The following is a 23,961-nucleotide window of genomic DNA, read 5'->3' on the forward strand; positions in this document are numbered from 1 at the left end:
AGAAGACCCACAAGAAGTGATGATTTTAGATAAATGTTTATAATAATAAAAATAAAAGCGAAAGGAGCAAAAATATGTGATTACAAACTAAAACTTCAGATAAGTTTATAGGTTTGTTTTAGGAGACATCAGCAAGCAGAACGTCATGGCCAAAGACTTTGGGGTATCTATCCTCTTAAAGAGCAATTCCGGGGCAAATTCCGTCACGTTTATCCCTTTGTTTACTGTTTTTATTTTTAAAGGGTGAAAAAGCACACAACCAATCCACACTACTGCAAGCTCTAGTAGGAAAGCAAACGATAAATGTTTGTGTGATAAACTAACGTTGTGTCGTCACAATGCCCTGGTGTGAAATGCTGTGCGTGTATGTGATAAGATGCGTTTCTGCAGGGGGGGGGCACTGGATGCAGTGAGCTTGCATTTTCAGGACGTTCTGTTCATGTGTGTGATTCAGCAATGAAGGATTTGGCAACATTCAGCCAAAAGGGACAGGTCCAACCAAGCCACCGGTGAAGTCCTGCTTGACATATGCTTGAGTATAGAAATAGTCCTTGTTATGCTGGACATCCAGGTGGATGTATCATCCTCCAGCAGCTTCCAAGCTGGTTTACTTAGTTGACTTTATATTCTACCAGCATGGTGGAGTCTAATCGACAGTTTTGTGAGACTCTGAACTCTGTTCATTGAAAAATGGTTTCCGTAGATTCGTTTTCCACATGAATGGCGCTTTGGCTTCCTCTGTGTTTTCAATCTGACCCTAATCATTTCAAGAGTATCTAGAAAAGAAGGTTCTGGACATCTTATTTACAGTAGTTCAGCCAAGAAGGGTTTGTTACATGGACTTGTTCAGTCAGGCTTCTTATGATACCTGGACAGAAGAAAGCTTCTCACGTAGAGATCCTTCCTGCACCATATTGTTAGAACTAGTGGCCTGGATGTTAAGCGACTCGTGCAAAATGCTTATCTAACAAATTCAACTGAAACCATACGGATTAGCAGAACGCACATAACTTTTTTAAAGATCTCCTTACCTTCTGTAAGGTCATTTCTGGCCAGTAATAATGCTGATCCTTGGTTGCCTCTAATGCCAACCTCCCAAAAATTCTAGATCTCCAAATCTAGTTGGGTTTGATGCGCCCAACCACATTCAGGATGCAGACCCCTCTGCATTTTATAGGTTAAGATCTGCTTCCCATTTCTCTTTGTTGAGAATATCAATCTCCTCTTGAACTGGTTTTAAGGAAGGTCTATCCGTAAAGTTTCTAGAAAGCTCCATTACCTAATCTTTAAAAAATTAGTTAAAGTCCACGCCTTCTGAAGATCAATGTTTGAGCTGCAACAATGATGCAGTCATCTCAAAGTTTCTTTCAACGTTTCCTGCACACGGTCTTCCCTTATCTTCATCTGCCACCTAACTTGCATCGATTCATTAATATAATGAATGAATATTCACCTTATAAAACGGAGTCTTTGTCCAGTAAAGATTCTGCAATACGAGAGTTCTTCAATATCTTGTTCTGTGACTCAACGCTTTTTTCTTCTTACTTACCGCATAACTCCTTTTCATGCCATCGGAAAAGCCAAAGCCCATTCCTATTTTCCTTCTCCATTGACGCTCCCAATAAAATAAGTTTATGTTGCATAAATTTTCCAGTAAGACTTAGTTTATCCCGTGTGGGTTTAGAGATGTATAATTATGCCCTAGCTAGATCAGAACAGCCTTCTTCTTCTACTGGGAAATCCCACAAAGAATTTTCAGGTAATTATGGATATTATCAAAGGGCAAGAATAAAGTAATATTTCTGTATATCTTTGTGACCCTTATTATTCCAGGTATTTTATTAGATCAATCAGAACTCAAAATGCAGTAAACACGGTTCATAATGCAAACTCTACAATTCATCCAGTAAAAATATTCTGGTGGTAACCTGCATTTTAAACTGGCTGTTTAGAAGAAAAAAAAAGTTTTACACAATAACTCTTTATTCTTAAATACATGAGAATAGAAAGTGGTTAGGCTTATGAAAAATCCTTATGTAAAACAGATTTGTACAAATGGATGTGTTTAACCCCAAAAGCAGTACCAGGAATTTCAAATGACAATTTTTATTTTCTAAAGAAGGTTGGTCGCTCAAGGAATCTGGTGATGCGTACATGTGGTCATTGCCTTCTTCTCAATATTCCCCTTACATTCGTCCTATGGCTACCAGGACCACAGGTTGTGTAGAAAATGCATTACGGCAGGGGTGTCCAACCTGCGGCCCTCCAGCTGCTGCAGGACTACATCTCCCACAATGCTCTTTCAGCTAAGGGGCTGGCTGAGGCGTATGGGAGATGTAGTCGTGCAACAGCTGGAGGGCCGCAGGTTGGACACCCCTGCAATAGGGCATAACAAAACTAAGGGTAGGGAGGCAAACTAACTATTTTATACTCGATATTGGTTATGGAGCCTATACAAGCTTTTCACTATAATTGTTCTATATGATCTGATATATACAGGTGGGCAGAAAAGTAATACCCGATATGTCTGTTGGAAAGCCCTGGCGAATCTGATGGGGCCGTATTAATAAGAACGTTAATTTACCATTCAGCTGAGATAACGATTCCCATATAGATTAGTGAACGAGAGAATATGAAGGTTTACCAATACTATTGATGGTGAGCTTAGTCTACTAAGTGGTGAGCATCGGTCTTTCCGACAGGACAGTTTCATTAACTTTCCCAATAGTCAACCTCGGATAAAATGATACGTTTAAGAACAACGGCATACCGGCTAATCAGTCACTGAACCCTTACACAAAATGTATATACCGCGTCAAGATCCAGTATAATGTATCTCATTTATTCTAGTGACCGCTCACGGTTTTAAGTCTAGTTACACTTTTAGCCAGATGAGTGTAAAAGTTATATCGTAATGGATAAAAAAAAACCCGAAAAACAATCTAAACGTTAAACAATGGCAAAACCAAAATGACTTCCAATATGTATTGTCTCCATCGGCTATTAATTTGGTTATTTTGGTTACCAACACACAACGCAATTCTTGACCACAGACTTGACCCAAATAACATATTTTTTGATTGGCTACAATTGTAGAAAGTCATGTTCTTGCAACCCCCCCCAACGCCCCCACCTTTTGGGGGAACACACAAAAAAAAACAGGTTTATAAAATATAAAGTTTCTTTTTTCCTTTGCCTCGTGTTTGTGCATACATATTAAAGTCTGTTCAATGGAGACAAAAAAAAGTCAATCGGCAAAGACTGAACTCTTGAATTCTTTCATCAACTATCTATAGCCCAATTTGTTTAACTCCAATCCTATAAATGTCCCTCTGTTTTTTTCTTGGCCGCCGCCATAGACAGGACTTTGTCTTTCTGGCGTATCTCCTCCCTTAGCTTGACCTCGGTGATGCGCAGATGCCTGATGTTGGACTTCATCTCCTTCATCTTGACCTCCATTAGCGCTATGATGTCCCTCTGCTCGTTGAGCTTTCTCAGAAGCTCCTCTGTGGTGGTTCCGGAAGACATAGAGTAGGAATGGTCTGTGAAGAGGGGAGAAGGGCAACAATCTGGGATGGGGTAGGTCTCCTCTCCAACCACCACCACCTGGATCTGCTGGTGGGAATCCTGGGGGTTTGGGGAAGAGAAGTGGGTGCCTAGTCCTTCTCCAGCATCTAACTTGACCGTGAGGTTAACTGGATTTGGTTCGGCTGCCACCGTTCCTCCACCTCCTTGAGCTGCCCCCATGGCATCCATGGCATCCCCCATCACAGCTGATGCCCCAACCCCAGACATGGTTGCCCCCATGCCAGCTGTTGCCCCAAGCAAAACCATCTCAGCACTTCCAGCTGTCAACTCCAGCACCTCCTGCTCGTCCTGCCCGGGCAGTCCCGTCACAAGCACGGTGGTGGCAGACGACGAATAATGGGGCTGCTGCCTCTTCTTGCCCCTGTCCCCTGCATTGCTTCTGCGCACCTTCCTCTCGTTCACCCCTCTCAGCGGGAAAATGGTGGGCACCTTGATGCTGTAGGACTTGCGCCCTCCATGAAAGTGAAGGCTGCAAACCCGATGCCCGTTCGTGGGCTGGAAAGTGTTGAAGCAGCCCGTGACACCGGCCCTGGACACATTCTTCAGCCACAACCGTCTAAGTTCCGGATCCTTCGGGAACGTGTAAAAGTGCAAGCCTTTGTCTCGGTGCGAGTTACTGTAACACCCCGGGACGCAGCAGGTGAAGCCGGGCATGATTACACGCGCAAAATAAAGCTATCGGACCTCTAAGATGCGAGATGCTAGCCGCGGAAAGCGGGCAGCGGAAACTACATGTCCCATAATGCAGCTGACTTCCGTCAGGAGAATAGGGCGTCTCCGATGAAAGAAAGAAAAAAAAAGGACTGTGTTTCCCGACAGCCTCCTTTTCCTCTAAGGGTGTTCTCGCGAGACTTGGCCTCCGTCGTTGAGCGGGATTGGTTTGAAGGGTTTGGAGTGTTATGGTTCAGAACTGCCTTTGAGGGGTGAGTAAATTTTGGAGACAATATACGATATAACTGGCACAAAAATAACAGTAGCAATGTACGCAGTTATATATTTCAGTTTAATTACACTTTCGATATACTGTAAAGTCTTATCTATTTTTATTATATAGCACCACCATAGTCTGCAGTGCTGTACAACATATCAGCCTAGTTGGAAGCTTTACAAATGAGCTGAGATCGAGACAAGTATTCACTCTTTAATAGGTTCTGTTAACGCTTTTAACTAATGGTGGCAACTAAAGTTTCCGAAAAGCCTCTCCTCAAAAGAACGTTGTTTTATGCATTTATTCCCTCAACAGATTATTGAAGCCTCCGTCCTCCCCGTGTTGCTTGATGGTAAATTAGCCGATCTAGCTGGAGGTCGTAATGTCCGTCATCGTGATCGTTGAAGTCGGGGAGGTGGTCACTACAGAAAGAAACTAATCTTAATTGTGTTCCCTCCTTTAAAAGTTTTTATTTTGTTAAATTTGGGGGATTAAATTAGTAAAATATTAATGTATGATTGATATAGCTGGATTATACTGTAGTTTTAAACTATGTGCGATATATATATACACATCTTCAGTTTGTAGATCTTACCGTTTGAATCTTTACAGATCAGATAAAATGGATGATCCTTTTGAAGACAACCTAACTACACGTTCCTTGCTAAAGGGGATCCTGGCAAGTGAAGCTGCCCGATCGGCTGTAAAGCACCACCCTGAGCCAAGGTATGGAGTTCAGACAGGAGTAATTGTACGTAACAGAAAAATACTTGCCTTTATAACTCACAGCTTCGCCCCTTCATTATGAACGGCATCTCCTCCAGAGCTGATCTGGCTCTGCATAATGAATGGTCCAAGTGATTTCACTATGAATTAAAATAAAATTGTAATTAAAATACAACATTCAACATACAATTCATTGCCGGAGATGCATACCTTTTGTAATGCATCCTGAAGTCCAGCTTTGCCTACACCTACAACTTCAGTGAATAGATCAAAAAGTTTTTAATATGTAGTATTTAAAATATTTCTCAAACAATCCTACCTTTTTAGAATGCCTCGCTTATACCCATAGTTCCTATTTTGGATCTTATTTAAAACTTAAACTGGATTAGGAAATGCCAGCACACTTTAGACTTCTATGTAGCCTTAACAGTGTGTTTTGGGGAGGAAAAAAAAGAAAATGTGTAGATTTGAATCACTCTTTTAATTTGTCATTTTGTATAATTACTCATTGCTTTATTCCTATTTTAGGGTTTTAAGATCTGGTAGGGGCCTGTCTCCTGGCGCTTCTCCATACAGAATTAAAAATAATGACCTTTCAACACCATCAATGAATTTACGCAGCAAAATGAAGGCACGAGTAAGAGATTCTGTTGGCACCATGGTATGTTACCGTTGATTTTCTTTTATTACAATTTAATGTGGCGTATGTAAGTATTTTTATCTGTAAAGAAATTTCATTTGTGTCTGACTTACACGATGGTCCTTTCTGCTGGAGGTGTTATATATATTTTAATATTTTTTACATAGCAAACAGGGCAAGTAGACTGTAAATACAGAGATATATGAAATGTGACACAGTCTTCTAAATTGTGATAAATGGCTACATATTATAATGCTGACGCTGCAAAAATGACTGCATATATTTCAGGTTTCATCAGGTTCAACTAGGAAAAGAAATTCACAGAGCAGTGCAAAGATCAAGCAAAATAATAAAAAAAGAAGACATTCCAATGTGGAAGACTTTGACAATGTGACCCCAAGAACCCTCTTAAGAAAGATCATTCAGAATGGTAAGTCTTTATTGCCACAATTGTAGTCATTAATATGTCTTGTGTAGCACCATCATATTCCGCAACGCTCTAAAAGGAGGACAATAAGCAGTGTCTGCACTCCTTGAGTGGTGCTTATCAGTTTGTGCTGTATTAAAAAAAACACATTGTAATGCTTTTCTATAACAGAGCCTGAAGTCTCCATGATTGTGTCACAGAGGACTGATAATATAGTGTCTGAAAACATGGAACATGATGCCCCTTCACAAACCTCTACTAGTAGGTAAGTAGCTTCTAATATAAGGATACACTGTAGAATAATGGTTTATATAGTGTTTATGTATGTGTGTATATGTATATGTGTGTGTGTGTGTGTATGTATGTTTGATTTTTCTGCTGATTAGTGCAGGGCATTAGCTTAGCGAATAAACCTCCATGGTTGTACCGGAGCGTTTTAGTTGTTGGTAAATAGTATAAAATGTGTTGATTTTATTTTAAAGGCATGAATATGTATGCACTAAATGTAATGTTCACTTGTGTTGAATGACTTTTTATTACTTGATGTTCTGTTTGATTTGGGGAATTGAGATGTTTCCTGTTTCCAAATTCTAGTTGTCCTAACATTCATTTTTGCCGTTATTTAAAATTTTGCAGTATAAGCAAAATAGACATGAGTCTGCCGGAACCACATGGCGATGACTATACAACGGTGTTTGGAAATGCACGTAAGAAAAAACGGGTGAGCGTCACACAGTTTGAAAAAGCAGTTGAGGAAAGACTGCCCCCCTCTCAAGGTACGGTCTCTTAGACTTGCTCGCTTTTCCTATAAGTCTATAATGACACCAATTCTGGGTGCTTATTAGAGAAGGTCATTGTTGCTGATATTATTCAGATGAGTGTGTGTTTGTATACATGGAGAGTGACAGAGAACAGGCTCCCATTTACATAGTATTTGACCACAGAGTAATTACATTGGAGACTTAGTATTACATGTAAACTATTGCCATACAAAACAAAACCATACTTGTCATGTTGCAGAAAAAAGCAAAGTGGAAGAAAGTATTGGAGATCTATCTGCATTGGTACAGCTGTCTGGGATACCAAGGTAATTAATACATTTTCTGGAATTACTTTAATTTAACTTTCCGCGTCACCCTCATGGATTGTAAAATAGGAATCTGTACTCTAATGTCCACGCCTGTAAGCAAAATGTCTTATATATGTTATACAAAAGACAGCTCTAAAATAACTCAATGCCACAATATAAAAATGTTATTCGATATATATGATGTATATATTAAAATAAATCAAGATCACTAAGCTATTATGATATTGTTAGTGCATAGGCACCAATATAAATATTTGAAGGTGTTTCATATATTGTAAAAAAAAACACCTCAAAATTCTATACAATATAAAATATAGTAAATCAAAACACAATAAAGATCAGGAGAAAAAAAAAAAGAAAGATAACCCTCTTTCTCTGGTGTTGTCCAACTGACCAGGATAAACAGGCATAAATAAAGAAGCCTCACAGCTTATATCTGTTGCTTATATACAGTTTGTTAGATTTAAAGCTATATATAATATATGTAAAATAGTTAGTTAAGTTGATCTCATCACTCGTTAGTTTCCAGCACAATTTCCGTGACAATTGCAAAGCATTTTGGTCTTATTTCAGGTCTCTTCGAACTAATAAGGGTACTCCCAACACAACAGGACCCATACAGAAAGGAGGTTTGGTACGTAGGCCGAAAAAATTCCACTTGGTTTCCTTAGAAGACTTTGAGCAAGGAGTGGAAAACAACTACCAGCAATTAAAAGGTTATTACCTGGTCCAAATATATTTCCTGCAGTAAAATATTAGTATACGTATAACATATAAAATGTAGTGTTTACATGTAAGAGGGAATTTGATCACCTCTATCGCAGTTTTAAATGGTGTACTGGCATTCCAACGAAAATTCCAGATCCCCAGTGTTTAAATGTTCAGATGATGCTCCCATGGTATATTGATCAATCAGTAGAAAAAGTTGTTTAATCCATTATTTGTTTAATCCATCGTTATTTATGCTGTGCTTTAAACAGGTTCCCAAGACTGCTTTGTAGAATCAACAGAAGAAGAATCGGATACTTCTTCTAATGACATGGCTAGGAACAACACAGAATTGTACGCACATCCTGTTCAGAATAACAAAAGCATTAGCAGGTTGCACCCACTAGAAGAAGTTCCTATGGAAAGTGAGGATGGGGAGAAAGAAGAAGACAATGCGGTTGGTGTATCTAAGGTTGGTGTATCACAACTACAAGTTTCATTTGTTCCTGAACACAAAGAGCATCAAAAAATCGCCACAGATCATCGAGGCATAACAAGAGATGTTGAATCGCATACGATAGGAGACCAGCTTTCCAGCCATGAACTTCGAGAGACTTATAGTAATGTGGCTGATAATACCGCCCAACCGGCTTGTACAGCAAGCCCACCACAGATGTCTAACAATGATCTTGGTGAAGGGGCAGACATGAGTGACGCTCCAGATTTACAAACACCAGTGCTTAAGAGAGGAAATAGGTCTTCTTTAAATGACATCTTGAAAAGCCAACGGTCTTCATCAACCTCAAAAGGACAGGGAGTTCATTATGAGCCTACAAAGAATCTCTCTCTGGAAAAGCACCCTCTAACAAGTGTTGTGGACAGTGGTAAGTAATTACAATATCTACAATGTTTACAAAGGCTCCCTGAACCTGCCATCAAGGGCCATGTTATGTCAGACTTAGGTCAGTGGTACATTTTTAATTACAGCAAATCCATTACGTACCATTGTATGAAGCAGAGCATTCAACCCATGCATGACAATTCTTCCTCAACATTAAGTTAATTCAAACAATACTTTTTTTTTTTTCTTTGGGTCTTTCTGAACAGTTTCTTCCGAGCCTTTCACTCCCACCTCAACTCCCAAAGGTGAAAAGCCCCTCAGGTATTCGGCAAAGTTACAGAAAGTGAATGTTTTGACTGTAAATGAAACCCTACACGAAGCCACCAACAACCTGGTAGCCCCGGATCACAGTGATGGCAATGAGCTGATTCAGCAGGAGCAAAGTGGAGAGCAATCTTTTAATGATGGTGGGTACCGGTGACATGAGTAACTCGTAAGATACCAAATATGTTATAGTCTGCTGTATCGCTAACTGGTGAAGTTGATCGTTACTTAATTAGCACAATAACTCCTTTAGATAATTACATTTTTGCATTTAAAACAAAAAGTATGTGCTGGAGCAGTAAAGCACAACTAAAGATAATCTGAATGTAAGGCGGAATGTAAAGTGTGATACAAACTCACGGAAACACTCGCATAATATTTATTTCCCGATAAGTAAACTCAAATAATAATTTTATTATTTTTTTTCCATTTATTTAACAGCTTCTTCTGTGTCCCTAACTCCCAAGGGCAAGAGTCCCCTCCGTCATTCAGCTAAATTAACGAAACTGAATGTTCAGCCTGGGAAAGACGCAGGAAGGGAAAACACAGAGGAGCTGGAAGACCCAGATCACAGTGATGGCGAAGAGCTGATTTCACAGGACTCAAACGGAGAGGAGTCTTTAAATGATGGTGGGTGCTGGTGATGTGAGTAGCTCTGCTAGAGTGCTAAATATATTGGTGTATCAAGTAGGGCTGAAACAACTAATCGATAATGAAAATTGTTGACAACGATTTTCATTATCGATTAGTCTAATCGATTTTTATCGATTATAAAAAGAGGTTTTTTTTCCAGAGCAAATGCTCTGAAAAACTCCTCTCCTTATATAATCCGACCTCAACAGGGATCGGATTATAACACTAGAATCCAGATCCCCCGCAGCGCTGCAGGGGACCTGGATTCCCCTCACTGTCAGCCACTTCCGCAGGGGCTTCTACGAAGCAGCGCCAGCATCACATTATGTAGAAGCCCCAGCGGAAGTGCAGGGGAGTAACGGAGGCTGTCTGTGCGCATCGTGCAGACCCCCGCCGGCTGACAAAGAATCCAGGTTTCCTGCAGAGGATCATCCTCTCTGTCAGCTGGTGGGGGTCTGCACGATGCGCACAGACAGCCTCCGTTACTCCCCTTCGCTTACGCTGAGGCTTCTGTGAAGCTGCAGTGAAAGTCAGCAACGGAGTTTCGCAAAACACCAGGGAGTCGGGAGAGAGGCAGAGTGGTGTATGGTAGGGGGGAGGAGGAAGAGGGGTGTACGGGAGCCACCCTCCGTTGCTGACAGGAGGCAGAGTGGTGTATGGGAGGGGGGAGAGAGGCAGAGTGGTGTATGGGAGGGGGGAGAGAGGCAGAGTGGTGTATGGGAGGGGGGAGAGAGGCAGAGTGGTGTATGGGGGTGTAATGAATTTCAGGGAGGCAGAGTGGCATATCTGGGGGAGTTAGAGTGGTGTATAGGGGGAGGTAGAGTGGTGTATGGGGGTATAATGAATTTCAGAGTAGCATATCTGGAGGAGGCAGAGTGGTGAATCAGGGAGTATAATGAATTTCAGGGTGGTGCAGGGCATTTATGGGGGGCGGAGTGGCATATCAGGGTGCACAGTGGCATATAGGGAGGTATAAGGCATAAATGGGGGCGAGTGGCATATTGGAAGTTATAAGGCATATCAGGGGGCACAGTGGCATATAGGGGGTATAGGGCATATCAATATTAGGCATATCAGGGGGGGCATAAGACATATCTGGGGGTAAAAGGTATATCAGGGGGCTCAGTTGCATATCACTGGCATATAAGGAGTATAAGGCATATCAGGGGGCACAGTGGAATCTCTGGCATATAGGAGGTATAAGGCATATCTGGGGCAGAGTGGCAAGCTGGGGGTCAGATGTGCATAACTGGGGGGGCAGTTTGGTAAATAAAAGAAAAATATAAACAAGGCTTTTTTTTAAAAATATGAAAAATAAAAAAAAATATAAAAAAAAAATTAAATATGAAAAATGGTTAACATATGAATTCATATTTACTAATAACTTTGTATTAAAATGTAGTTTGAGAAACACTGTGTTTTGGCTTCTTGTAGCTTTTATTATTATGTCAGTAAAATAAGAAGGTGAATAGAGAAATGCCACTGCGATAAAGAGATGAAAGTGTAAATTGTAAGTTTTTTTTTTTTTATTACATTATTTTAAATAAAAAATAAAAAATTGCATTTTTTTTTATCCGATTAATCGAAAAAAATAATTGGCCAACTAATCGATTATTAAAATAATCGTTAGTTGCAGCCCTAGTATAAAGGTCAGCTGCATTCAGCTTAATGAAACAAAATGTAGTGTAAGTTGTAAACAATAAAAAAGGAGACATAATATTATGTGTGTATATATATTTATATATATTTTTTTGTATATAGAGAAGTCTGTGGCGTATGACCCAAAGAAGTCAAACAAGCCAGCCAAGCTCTCTCCACTGCCGAACACACCAGATTTCATAAGGAATGCTCGAATGAAGTATGTATGTTTTTATTTAGGCTTTACTTTCTACATAATTCTTATATAGTCCAATGTAGAGATTAGAAGAGTACATGAAGAGGCTATTGTTAATTTTTAGATTTTTTTTTTTTTTTTTTTTTTTTTTAAGGGTCATCAAAAAACCTCCAGCGGATAAACCGATACAAAAGAAGAAAACCACAAGAAACACAGCAAAAGAGCACGTATTGCCTAACAGTTTTATAAAGCAGATGTTTAGCCATTATGCTAAATTACGGGTATCAAAGGAATCCTATAAGGAAGTGGCCAAGTGGTAAGCCTCAAATCTTTTGTTGGAATGTATACTGAACGTGGTTCTCAGACCACAAGAGGACTACATACATTTTATTTGAATTTGACACTAATACAGTGTAAACAAAAACATCTAAAAAGACCATCTAAATATGGATTGTAAATTTGAATGCGTAATTACGTTTGATTATGTCCCGATTCATGTGTAAATAAAATGTATGCAGTACTGTACGCTTAATGCAGCATAATGGATTTAGATGTATGATATACTTAATATTTTTGGATGTTTTCATTATTCTTAAAGCAAATGTGTATAAGCTTGTAAATGTTTAGTAGTGGCCCGCTACTTCTTTGGAATATGGGGAAACAGGTGTTGCGCCATCACCTTGGTCCATTGTAAGACCTTTCTGAAGAAAAGAGGGGATGTGACATCTTTATCATATTTTACTTTTTCATGCAATGTGTTCTTTTTGCAGTATGGAAATCTACTTTGGACAGCTGAGTAATGACCTGGCAGCATATACTGCTCATGCCAACAGGAAGACCATAACCCGCGCTGACATTGAGCTCCTGATGAGAAGGTACATTTCCTGTCATATTTAATTGTACAATGAAATAGTACAGTTATTAAATTTCTTACCCCTCATTCGAGTGAAATAATAAAAAAAAAAAACTGCAATGTTGATCCAGCTCAGATAGGATCCAATACGCCTTTGGCTTTGAAAGCCTCACGAAGCCTGATCGAAATCGTTAGACTTAAGAGGTATTCCCTAATGATGATCTGTGTAGCTCCTTCTGTAATGAGATTCATCGTAACCATAATGGGTCGGAACTATACTTCGCCTTTGTTATCCAGTAGTTGCCAGGAGAACGGCAACTGATTAGTGCTGTGGAAGAAATAGTTGCTTGCCCCTTCACCAGAATGCATCTATGACTGACTGATGAGGGGGGGGGAATAAAAAATGTCTTTCATTTGTTATGTGATCCCCTTTTTTTTTTTTTTTCTCATTTATAGACACGGCCTGGTAACAGACACGATTCCTCTCAATGTCCTCATCGAGAAACATTTACCGTTGGAATATAGAAAGCTCCTTATTCCTTGTGCAACAAGTGGAAATAAAGTGTTTCCTACTTTGTAAGGTCCTTTGTTATGCGTAGTTCACGTATGTATATTTTTCACACCTCTATTGTGAAAGCACTCGTAAGAACTGTCTAGCTTATACATCAAAAAGGGTTTTAAAATTTGTATTGTTAAAGAAAAGAAATAGCTACATGCAAATTCTCAAAGGGGAAAGAACAGAGAGAGATTCTATTGGACAAACTTCCTTTTACAAATAGTGATGGAAACGTTATACAGGACCATGGGCTTTGTAGATCTATCAAGCGATACTTAAAATAATATTATGCCTGGCTCTCTACCCTTGTAGCGGACCACCTTTAACTCGTATCTCAATTTTAAAGCTTATTTTTGACTTTTGCCGTCTTCACATGGGACATTTAACTAACAAAGTGCTCAACATTAGTTGCCTTTATGAATGACACCCTGTGGCTGTGGCATCACATTTTCAGTGTGAATGTCTGAGACCCTTGCTGAAAAAGTGATATCCTATATGTAGGATTTTTTTTAAATCTACATTCCCTTCTGGGGCCACAAGCTTTCGCGAAAGGGGATTGACACTGTGGATGTAATTGGTTTGCTTTTGTGTAAGATGAACATTCTTATGTCTACACGCCGTGGAAGCAAATGTAAATATAACTTATGTTCCTCTGATGTTTAGCTTCCAAGGAGGGATGGATAGATAAGCCTCTTTGTATCGACATCTTAAAGGTACAAGCATAGGCGGTTTCATCTGTACATTTTGCTAGCAAAGTGAAAAGCTCCAAATATGGGCAAAGCTTTCTTATGTAAATTGTTGCCTTTTAGGCTATGGGCGCCATTGTCTGGCATCATTAAGCTTATTTAACAATTTAAGTGTAAGCACTTTATAGACTGCGATAGTCGGTCGTTTTGGGTTTGCTTCATTTTGGTCAAGTATGGCATTGGTGAAACAGACAACTGTTTTGTGACTTATATGATTCAAGAAATAATAAAAAAAAAACGTTTTCTACTAATTCTATCTTATTGTTGTTGAATACAATGCTTATGACGAGTGCCGCTCACATAATGAAGAAATAATGTGTGACAGTGAAACATTCCCATGGGTCTTTCAAATTTTTACATGCGATATAACGGATGCAAAACGATGGCTTTATATTTTTGCCAGCAATCAAAACAACCAATTCACAATAGGAAAGAGAATTTAGCGGGGAGGAATAATCATGCCTATCCCAAAATCAAGATGTGTTGCTTCCCTTTTAAGCAGATCTGGGGCGTTTTCTGCACGTGCAGAGCAATCAGCAAAAGTGGTTATGGTTTCTTATGCCACATTTCATGGGGGGGGGGCATGCTTCGGGAGTATGGATATGTTAGCATGTCTTTGCCTCTGGGTATGTTCGTGTGTGTGGTAGTGTTAGAGTGTCTGGATGTGGGTGTAAGTGCCAGGGTGTGGGTTAGTGTGAGTGCCCCTTCTGAGGTCAGGCTCTGGACCTGCCCTTGTTGCAGAGACTTATGTTGCACATGGCAAGTTCCAGACCTAATTTCCCACGTTGGGGACAATTTGTAGGGTGACATTTGCAAGCCCGTTAGTGGTGGCGATGTATCTCGATTATGCTCAGGTGTAGAGGGTCAACCACATTTAATCACAGCTGCTTACTAATGACTTTTGTTCAAAACTTACTTGTGTGTTTGTTAATAAAGTTTCTTGAGGGGAAAAAAGCGCTGTGGTGTCTGGTTGTCGCGTGTCAATAAAGTTTTTTTTCTATGCTCCAACTTCCTGTGAGAAATCATGGGGAAGAGCCGTGCTCGTAAGTTCAAGCCTCCCGGTTTCTCTCCAGCGCCGTTGGTTAAACAGCCAGCAGAACCCGAAGCTCAGGAGAACGGGGAGAAATTACAGACCGAGGACCTGTTACAAAAAGTATGTGTGAAGGGGAGTCCGAGCGCGTGGGGGGGGGGGGAATGGAGCCGTCGTGGAGAGCGTGGCTACAAGGAAATGCTGTGTGTCTGTCTGGGTAACACTTACTGACACTGGAAACACAGGTGTCTGTAAAGAAGCTGCACATTATATGATGTCCATTCTATATTATAGGAATACCTTAAATAAGCGCGTATATATATATATATATATATATATATATATATATATATATAATATGTTTTGTGTAAGTAAAATTATGTTATGTACTACTTGTTACATCCTCTATACCCATTGTACAGCGCTACAGAATTTGATGGCACTATATAAAACAATAACTAATACAATATAGAACGAGAGTAGACTGTATGAAACGGGTTGTGTAAGGGAGAAGCCATGTGTCTGAGGTGGCCTTCCGTAAAGGGAGCATGTTTTCAAAAAAAGAAACTCCAATAACCCCCCCATATCTACTTTAATATCTAACTAATCTCTGACATGCATCTCTCGTCTACCATTATTACTGCTTCCCACTTAACCCATGCTGCACCACATCCCTGAAATACCGTACCCTGTTGTGATTCAGATTGTCTCCTGCTTAATGTGATGCATTTTTCTATACCCATATGTTTAACGTGTGTTAATGTTATAACTTTGTTATTGTCTTTGTTAATTCCCCCCCCCCGTCCTCTGTTGTAACAGTGCTCTGGTATCTGCTGGTGCTATATAAATAAATGTAATAAGCTGCAGTCTGCTCAAGTGCCGCAGGTCAGATAACCAAGTCGCCTGTCAAAAGTTATCCTGTGGTAAAATGTTAAGAAAATAAGCAAAAAAAATGTTTTAAATTATCAAAGAATTGCTTTTTTGTAGATATTGACCATGCTCAATGATATCCGTTGGACTTGTTCTTTTTGCTCAGCTCCAAAGTCCATGCCCGGAAGTAAGGGAATTTGCCTGTGCCAGCATCTCTACGCTCGTGCAGCAGAAACAGGTTATCCCATCCTTCCTGCAGAAAGATGCCGTCCGATGCCTCGGACCGCTGCTGCTTGATAAATGCCTGTCTGTCCGTGAAACAGCCGCCGGTGCCTTACGGTAAATGTTACCCTTTGGGAAGGTCTGCTCTGTTAACCTGCAAGTTTACGGAGTCTGTATCTGCATTTCTTTTTCAGGAACCTGAGCACCTGTGGAGGGTTTGAAGTGTGTGATGACATGGTAACAAGAGATATCATGACACCGTTGGTGGCTTTATTAAGAGAGGTTTGTAATGTTTTTGTTCAGGGTTTTTTTTTTTGTTTTAACCCTATATGTCAAGCTCCTTCAGTTTTTAGAAAACAAATCACATGGGTGCTTTAGTATGTTTAGATCTAATATTGGCCCATTTTACAACAATTGTACACATAACCGATTATTTACTTAAGAAGGCAACTCCCTCCATATTGTTCAGCTAAAATTTTAAATGACCTTGTTCTTTAGTATCCCAAAATTCATTATGATAGAGTTTATGCTGGTCGTATATTTTAGCTGTCATTTGGACATTTGTGAATTTACAAAAAAAAGGAACAATTAGTGATCTAGGATTAATGGTGAGGCAAAGTAATAGATTTACCCAAGGAACTATTGCATTACAAAATAAAAAACAAAACCTAAAACATTTGACACATTAACTTCTACATGCTGGGGAGTTCTTCGAATTTATTGGTGATGCTGATGCAGTGCAAATACTTTTAAATATACACTTTGCTTTTATTGAAATATGAAATTAGTGACGTGTGTTAAGCTTAAGAATATGGCATTTGTTAAATGATATTTAGCTTGTCATACTGATTTCATTGGGTGTATGTGAATTGATCACAAACGAAGATTAATAATGTTTTATCATCCTAACTGCAGTGTACCACAGGGCTGGATGCAAATATGGAGCAGTCAATGGTGGACAATAAATTGGCAAAGAATCGCGTAGAAGATATTGCAAACCAGGCCATTAATGTGCTGTGGAATGTATGGTAAGGGTTAACTGTTTGTCCCCATTAAAGTGAGTGCTGACCTTTAACAAAGAGTAACAAGCTTAGTTTGACATTCGCTGCACAATATTATCTATGGAAGGGTAAGTAGATCATAATATTTTTTTTGTTTTAGGTTCTTAGCAACGGCTTAAAACCAAAGATAGTTCAATATACCCTAGGAGTCTTGTTTGTGCTCCTAGTCGCATTTTATTGAATATGGCATTCCATGTTCTAAAAACCTTATGAAAATCAATGCATGCTTACCCATAGAGTAAATAAAAGTGTATTGCTTTAGGCAGCATCTGCTGTCTGCTATACACGACAAATTTGTGTTTGTGATGTTCTTTAGCCATGTGTTTTGATTGGACCCCTGTTTTGATTTTTTTGTAGTGAAAGCAGTAGTAAAGCATTGTCGATTTTCAACAAAGAAAGCTGTGTGGACATCGTTCTGCAGTGCCTGAACATGTTTTCAAAAAACATAGAACTGGCCATTTCAGCAGGTGAGCTATTATTGCAACAGAACAAAAAGACAACCACGTGACCTCGTTTGTTAAATAGTTACATGTATTGTTAAAAGAGGGGCTAAGCGTGCATAAAAACACGAATAGGTAAATCGTAAAATATATGGTGTTCCTCTGCATCTTCATCGCTTTTCCTAGCACCACGCAATATAAACATCTAACGTGAATCAAACAAGGCACATTGGTTGCTGGGTTGGCTCTGCTTGCCACAATCCTCTATTTAGTGCCCAGAATTTCCTGTATATACACCGGTTTGTGCATTGTATCTATAAACTGTTAGACCTTGACATACACATACATGCAAATTACATCCCACTTCAACGTAATCAGAGGCTTTTAACAATGTTCTGCTGTATAGAACTGTGAAACACAGTAGAACTATGTAAATTATAAGTAATCAACAAAGTGTTTTTGTACTGTTATCCTTTCATCATGTCTTGCGATTGAATGTTGCATACCCAAAAATATATTGATTGGTTTATATGGAGGTTGTCGGGGATGCCTGCGTTTTTCTTTGATCACTTTAACTTTGTGTTTTATTCCACAGCATACTGTCTGCAAACAGTCACAGAGGATAACCCAGATCTGCTGGCCTCTTTGGATGCTTCTTGTCTACAGGCGCTGGAGTCTGTGATAATGGCCCCTGCTACCAGCATGGAAACCAGACACTTACAGACATTGGTAGCAGGTAAGCATCCAAAGTTATTGGTACAATGTGTGTGTTTTTATAGTTAATAGCTCCAATGATGGCTGTTGTTTCTAGCACTTGTAAGTTCAGATAGTAACCACCAGACAGATATTACATCACCAACGCAAACTAGGGCCATTGTTTGCAGCCGTACTATTTGCTCACATCAGTGCACTCCGAGGCTAGTTCCTCTTTTGCCTTCATTGAATATTGCTTTCATACAGTGGAAGAGGGTAGGTCTTGGTAACCATATTTTGTTTTACTAGGTGCCCTGTGGAACCTGAAGGAGAGGATTCCGTCCTCCAGTCAGGCTAACACAATAAATGCCATTTTACGGATCCTTGCTGAGGTTCTGTCTGTGGATGCGGGACAATTCATAGCTCAAATGAAAGATGCAGAAACCCAGCGTTTAAAAGCAGCTGCATCTGAGGCCGAAACTGAAGAAGCTGTGGAGATCTTGGAAGAAGCTACACTAAGTGAAGAAAATGGAATGGTAGATGGTGTACCCAAAGAAAAGAAAGTTAAAGATATTTCTGACTTTATTCCAGTGAGTAGGGAGTGGTCTTTTTGTGAGGCACTGTATATTCCACATGTTTGAAACCAGAAATGTATGCTTTCCTTTTAGTCACAAGCCCATTGTATCCATATCGATTTATATATTTACTGTTCAGTTACATTTTCTGCGTTTCACAAAACAAATATGTTTGATTTTTTTTTTTATTATGAAATAAAGAATGTTATTACATATATAGTCTTGCCATCTGCATGCAGCGTATCAAAATCTGTTGTCAGAAAATCATACTTTCAATCCTGCATATGATAGCCGTAGATGGGCATTGATGTGAGTGATGACTACTGCACATCATTCAATATGGTTAATTAGTGTTAGGAACTCACCCTTTCTCCTCTTTCATATATATTTATTTAAGGCTTCTAATGAAGAGTTGAGACGGGCAGCCGCGTTGCTGGTGGCACAGAAGACTGCCTTGGAACTCATTGTCAACCTATGCTGTAGCGATGGTGTGTATAAAGCTAAACCAGACTGCCTTTTGATGATATTCAATAATTCCGTAAACATGACTAAAATGGCAACTTTTGGTGAGGTGGGGGTCATATTGCAATATCTTTGGGACTGTATGAAAATTCATATGTCGGAAAAAACATACAGAGCTTCCGCACGGTGCTTAAATATGCACTCGTCTGAAGTACTGAATGATGTTTGTAGTGTTTGTAAACTAAATATTGCATCAAAGGCACAGGAGGGACTATTGTTAAGGGAGTCGTGAATTTTGTTGTGTTATTACACTTAGATCCATCAGATAATGAATGGGAAGAACTATCAAGCAGTGACGAGAGTGAGATGTGCTTAGAAAAGTCAGTGGACAACGGGGGAGGACAACTGCTAACACCATTATGTCTGTCTGCTGAAGTTCAGACTGCTCTTCAAAACCATCTCATTCCGAAGAAGGTACTGTCTCCGCGTCTCAGGGATAAACATCCTGCCCTTTGTGCCGGTTAGTAAATGTAGCCCTAAGCTATGGTTACCTGTCAGCCACATACTATATAATGAAAAACAGAGCTGTTTAGGTTTTGGGCGTTTGAAGTGGACTGATTTGCCTAAATCATAATCGCACAGTTCAATAAGATATACTTACGTTTAAAATTAAATATATATTCTTGTGTTCTAGGTTTTTGAAAAGACAAACTTCCCCAGTAGTTCCGCGTTGGAGATCTGCAAACAAGCTTTGGCGTGGAAAACATTAATAGTAAAGTAATAATTGATTTTACTTAAAACATTTTATTTAATACACCTTCATTTCCATTTATCTTCATTATGTATGTTTTATATATGGCTGTTCAGACATGTAAAAAAAGACAAATTTATGTCATAGAGCTGGTATTACTTTTTTTTATCAGGCTGTGGCCTGGGCAGCTTATGCTAAATATGCATTTATCATGATTTTTTTTTAAAACCGATCTCTATTACATCTATCATGAATTAGGTGCTTTGCAAAGCACTGCGGCTCCAACTTGGATTCAATATTGTTTTCATTATAAAGTTATAGTAAGTTATTATATATATATATATATATATATTATTTCTTCCAAGGAGAATAAACGGAATGGCGTAGACTGAATAGGAGATTCTGGTGGTACTGTTTAAGCAGTTCTTACTAAAAACTAAAGGCATATATTATTGTTTTTCAGGATGTACACTGTCCAGTATCGAGCTCTAACCTGCCTTCACAACATTCTGTCTGTGCTGGACATCGAGGACCTGGGAGGAGCCGCTGCATTGCAAGAGCTGGCCCAGCACCTCTCCAACATAGTATTTCTGCAGACAGGTAAGTGGCTTCTCTTGGTTTCAGGGACTGTAAATACTACTATTACTAGTCACTAAATTGGGTAATACAACCCCGAGGTCCTTTAGTTTGTGTCGATAATTATTTTTAATAATTTATTCTTTCCTTCTCTACAGGTTTTTTTATTATAGAAAAATGTAGAACTTTATCGATTTTAAGTTACATTTCAGGAATACAAAACATATATATACAAATCATATTGTGTTGGACGTATTCTGTGCTCGTAGAAATACGCACTGGCTATCTCTTCTTTCTGCCTAGAACATTAAGCAATTTATAGAAAAACAAACCGGCAAAAAAAAAAAACGCAAGGCCACGTTACGATCAGCAGCTGTTCAGGTGTCCCAAAATCTCAAGCTTTGGACAAGCTCTTTTAGGCTTTAATAAAACTGGATAACAAAGTAGGTTATAGAACATTTTTTTTAAACCTCTAAGTTCCAGTGATCTGATACAACCATTGCTCTGCTGTCAAAAAAATAAAAAAAACAACTTTAAATGTATCCAAGTGATTTTTATAATTTAAATCATATGAAAGGAATTAGACTTAAACACAACCATGGTATCTTTTTCACGTCACTTAAGGTTAATTCCTCTATAAAATAGCTTATGGGTCAAATATATAAGTATAATAGCGTATACTTGATGTATTTTTTTTCTAAATCTTTAGGAGACTAACGCCCTTATAACTTCAGGCATAATAATAAACTATGACCCTAGCCTTCGAGGAGTTAATTCTTTGACTATGAATTTAGCATACTTTTTAAGTCTGTTTCCATTTGTTTTAGATGTTCCGAAAAGGGATGAATTTTTAGAGGCAGCAAGCAGCGCTGTTCGAGCGTTGCTGCAGACTATGGCATCCAAAGGAATACCACAGGTATACGTGAATTTCATTTGGGGTTAATATTAAATAAGTCCACTCTCTAAGGCTAACAATAGATTGAGTTTTGCTGTAACAATCTGAACGCCTGTTTGTGTCTGGCCGGGCACGCACTGATTACGCTGTTTTCCTTCATTCACTCTAGTGTATGACGCCAGAACAGATAATGAGCCTTGGTGAAGCTTGTGCCCAAAGTAGTAACATAAGCGCAAGGGTGAACGCTGTCAGTATTATTGGTATCACCGGTAGTGTGCTGGCAAAGGCTGAGAACACCGCGGACACGCTGAAGGTAAATCAACGCTGCTTCTGAATGCTGGATACAAAACTGGATGACATGTATGAATATTCTGCTAATGCAAACCCTGAACTCTTATATTGGCAATACATATTCTTATAAACAGCACTAATCTCATAGATAAAAAGATGTTGGTTTACATTTTGTATTACGGAGCAACGAACCAAATCACGTAAAAGCTACTGCATTACATAAGTCTCCATTACTCTATACATTCTTTTGAAAGATTGTTTGATAGTATATTAATTTTTAAAGAGCTGTTATGTTCCTTATAAAGCTAGATCCACATTTTATTCTGAAAGATTTGCATAAACGAAAGAAAGGCTTCTGTTTCCTTCAGTTAATCGGAACCTTCCTCCTCGGAGTTGCCACCAATGACCCGTCTCTGGTTGTGTCCGGTGCTGCGCTGGATGCTATTTTTGATGTGTTCGCTGATGGTGAAGAAGCAGAGAAGGCTGCGGTAGAAGTCAAATTGCTACAGCATCTGAAGAAAATACAACCAGCCTTTAAAACAAAGGTACCCTCTCCACTTCTACATGGATTCTATCCTTATGCTAGAGATTGTTTCCTTTGCCTGCGCTAGCGTTCTAATTGAAGTTCCCATTAAACCTTCATCAGCAGTCCCGTTCCTCTTATCATAGCAGTCCGTGCTGTGGTTCTGTCATGACGTTCGCTGTCTCTTGTAACCGCTTTATGTAGCGTTTGCTTTTTTATGAGAGAGAAAATAACGATCTGCACGGATGATTTAAACGCTTATATGAAGACTCCCTAGTGGTGTGCCTTGCAGGTAGTAACAACCTCTGCCTAGCTCCAGGTTGAGCATGCTAGGAGTTGCAGTATAATTCTAGAGGAATACTGTTTATCTATTTTGGGTCCTCCCCACCTCTCGAGGAGCCATCATTGTTCTAACTCATATAGAAGATGCTTCTAGGTGTTTGTCATAGACCAATGACCCGTCTTCAGATTCACCAGTAAACTCGTAGTCTCATTGCCTACACCTTGATCATACTTCTTATTTTTTAGTTCTTACTTCTCTCTTCAACAGATACGAAAAGAAGGAAAAGAAAAATATAGCACGGACCAGCTGTGTGTCCTGGACAACGTGAGGACAAATCTCAGGCGCTTTATATCTTACCTGGAAAGCGTAGAGAAAAAGAAATAAGTCTTGAAGTAGGCTGATAATTCTTCCTATTAATATATTTTTTCACAGTATTCAAACTTATTTCAATTGTGAAGCCCCAGAACGCTATTTTGTCATGGCAACCAGTTTAGCGCTCTATCTGTTCGAAGGGAGCCACTGATCCGTTGAAGACAACTGCACTATCAATCTTTGGACAAATCTGCATTTTTAATTATTAAAGGGCATCCAAGGTCAATGAGCACAAATTTAAATCATTCTCTTATAACCATCATTCAAAAATGAAAAGAACCGGATAGGGGAATTGGTGCTTTGAAATTGCTTGCACTGTACTGGCAATGGCGCAAGCAGCGGGTTACCTAGAAGCAACTTGATATTCAGCAGGAAGAATGTATTTGACTTGCCAGAGCTTTTCAGGTGTGTTTCTGAAATATTAGGGTTGTTGCAATATGAATAATAAGAAAAAAGACCATGAAAACCTAATATGAAATAAACGTTTTATTTGCAGTTTGATGTTGCGAGGGTCTGAATTGTCGCAGTTACATAAGAGTCTGAGGTCGGGATGCTATCTGATAGGGCGAAGTTTGTTTAAAAAAAAAAAAAAAAAAAAAATTAGTCCTGGTTTCCAGAAACCCGGATATGAAACTGTTTACCGTTTGATGCTTCGTCTGTTAGTGAATAGGTCAGCTGAATGTCAACCCCCAACAGAAGGGAGAATATATGGTGTCCTGCATGGTAGGAGCCTTCCCAGGGTGTTACGATATGAATATTTCATGCATGTACCCGAGATTAAGAGTATGTGGCGTTCGGCGTGCAGCATCCCCTATTAGTTATATTTGTTAAAGTGTAAGTGGTTGTGAGTGCGTTCCTACGCAGAAGAATTGCATCAATTCATTACCAATGGAGCTTTCTGGTCTGTTTATTAAAGGTGGGTATGCTGCTGAAGGAGTGCGATCATCCTGCATCCCCCATATAAACCGCCTACTAGAAAATGCTCTCTGGTTCCATATGTAGCTGCAGGGACTTGGCTCTGTC

At 39.3% G+C, this 23,961-nt stretch overlaps 3 protein-coding genes across 6 annotated transcripts; 2 read left to right on the forward strand and 1 right to left on the reverse strand.

Annotated features, from left to right (window-relative positions):
• Positions 1-2,971: 2,971 nt before the first annotated feature.
• On the reverse strand, positions 2,972-4,242 carry THAP11 (THAP domain containing 11). Its single transcript, XM_053449580.1, has one exon. The coding sequence runs from the start codon at positions 4,240-4,242 to the stop codon at positions 3,319-3,321; it is 924 nt and encodes a 307-aa protein (XP_053305555.1). The 3' UTR covers positions 2,972-3,318.
• Positions 4,243-4,435: 193 nt separating this feature from the next.
• On the forward strand, positions 4,436-13,176 carry CENPT (centromere protein T). 4 transcript variants are annotated; one of them, XM_053449558.1, is made up of 16 exons: positions 4,436-4,511; positions 4,832-4,868; positions 5,129-5,242; positions 5,771-5,903; positions 6,171-6,312; positions 6,481-6,574; positions 6,946-7,085; positions 7,330-7,396; positions 7,973-8,115; positions 8,380-8,991; positions 9,215-9,415; positions 9,714-9,902; positions 11,667-11,763; positions 11,894-12,055; positions 12,510-12,614; positions 13,049-13,176. In XM_053449558.1, the coding sequence occupies exons 3-16, from the start codon at positions 5,139-5,141 to the stop codon at positions 13,170-13,172; spliced, it is 2,313 nt and encodes a 770-aa protein (XP_053305533.1). In that variant the 5' UTR covers positions 4,436-4,511; positions 4,832-4,868; positions 5,129-5,138; the 3' UTR covers positions 13,173-13,176. The 4 variants fall into 4 exon arrangements, with proteins under 4 accessions (XP_053305533.1, XP_053305534.1, XP_053305535.1 ...); XM_053449559.1 differs by lacking the exon at positions 4,832-4,868 and having other exon boundaries at positions 4,454-4,511; XM_053449560.1 differs by lacking the exons at positions 4,436-4,511; positions 4,832-4,868 and adding an exon at positions 4,913-4,963.
• Positions 13,177-14,887: 1,711 nt separating this feature from the next.
• HEATR3 (HEAT repeat containing 3) lies at positions 14,888-23,439 on the forward strand. Its single transcript, XM_053449564.1, has 15 exons — positions 14,888-15,047; positions 15,961-16,133; positions 16,211-16,298; positions 16,932-17,044; positions 17,435-17,544; positions 18,113-18,253; positions 18,520-18,800; positions 19,183-19,273; positions 19,564-19,721; positions 19,942-20,024; positions 20,462-20,598; positions 21,402-21,490; positions 21,639-21,782; positions 22,129-22,305; positions 22,834-23,439. The coding sequence occupies exons 1-15, from the start codon at positions 14,919-14,921 to the stop codon at positions 22,948-22,950; spliced, it is 2,031 nt and encodes a 676-aa protein (XP_053305539.1). The 5' UTR covers positions 14,888-14,918; the 3' UTR covers positions 22,951-23,439.
• The last annotated feature ends 522 nt before the right edge of the window (positions 23,440-23,961 follow it).

This window comes from Spea bombifrons, chromosome 10 (genome assembly GCF_027358695.1).
Source record: "Spea bombifrons isolate aSpeBom1 chromosome 10, aSpeBom1.2.pri, whole genome shotgun sequence".
Taxonomy (NCBI): Eukaryota; Metazoa; Chordata; class Amphibia; order Anura; family Pelobatidae; genus Spea; species Spea bombifrons.

Excerpts from the sequence above, each read along its gene's own strand:
- THAP11 (XM_053449580.1), bottom strand. The coding sequence starts at position 4,242 with ATGCCCGGCTTCACCTGCTGCGTCCCGGGGTGTTACAGTAACTCGCAC.
- CENPT (XM_053449557.1), top strand. The coding sequence starts at position 5,031 with ATGATTGATATAGCTGGATTATACTGTAGTTTTAAACTATGTGCGATA. Across the intron at positions 7,086-7,329 it reads AAGACTGCCCCCCTCTCAAG|AAAAAAGCAAAGTGGAAGAA; the intron begins GTACGGTCTCTT and ends GTCATGTTGCAG. Across the intron at positions 9,416-9,713 it reads AGAGCAATCTTTTAATGATG|CTTCTTCTGTGTCCCTAACT; the intron begins GTGGGTACCGGT and ends TTTATTTAACAG.
- HEATR3 (XM_053449564.1), top strand. The coding sequence starts at position 14,919 with ATGGGGAAGAGCCGTGCTCGTAAGTTCAAGCCTCCCGGTTTCTCTCCA. Across the intron at positions 18,254-18,519 it reads CTTACAGACATTGGTAGCAG|GTGCCCTGTGGAACCTGAAG; the intron begins GTAAGCATCCAA and ends TTGTTTTACTAG. Across the intron at positions 21,783-22,128 it reads ACACCGCGGACACGCTGAAG|TTAATCGGAACCTTCCTCCT; the intron begins GTAAATCAACGC and ends TGTTTCCTTCAG.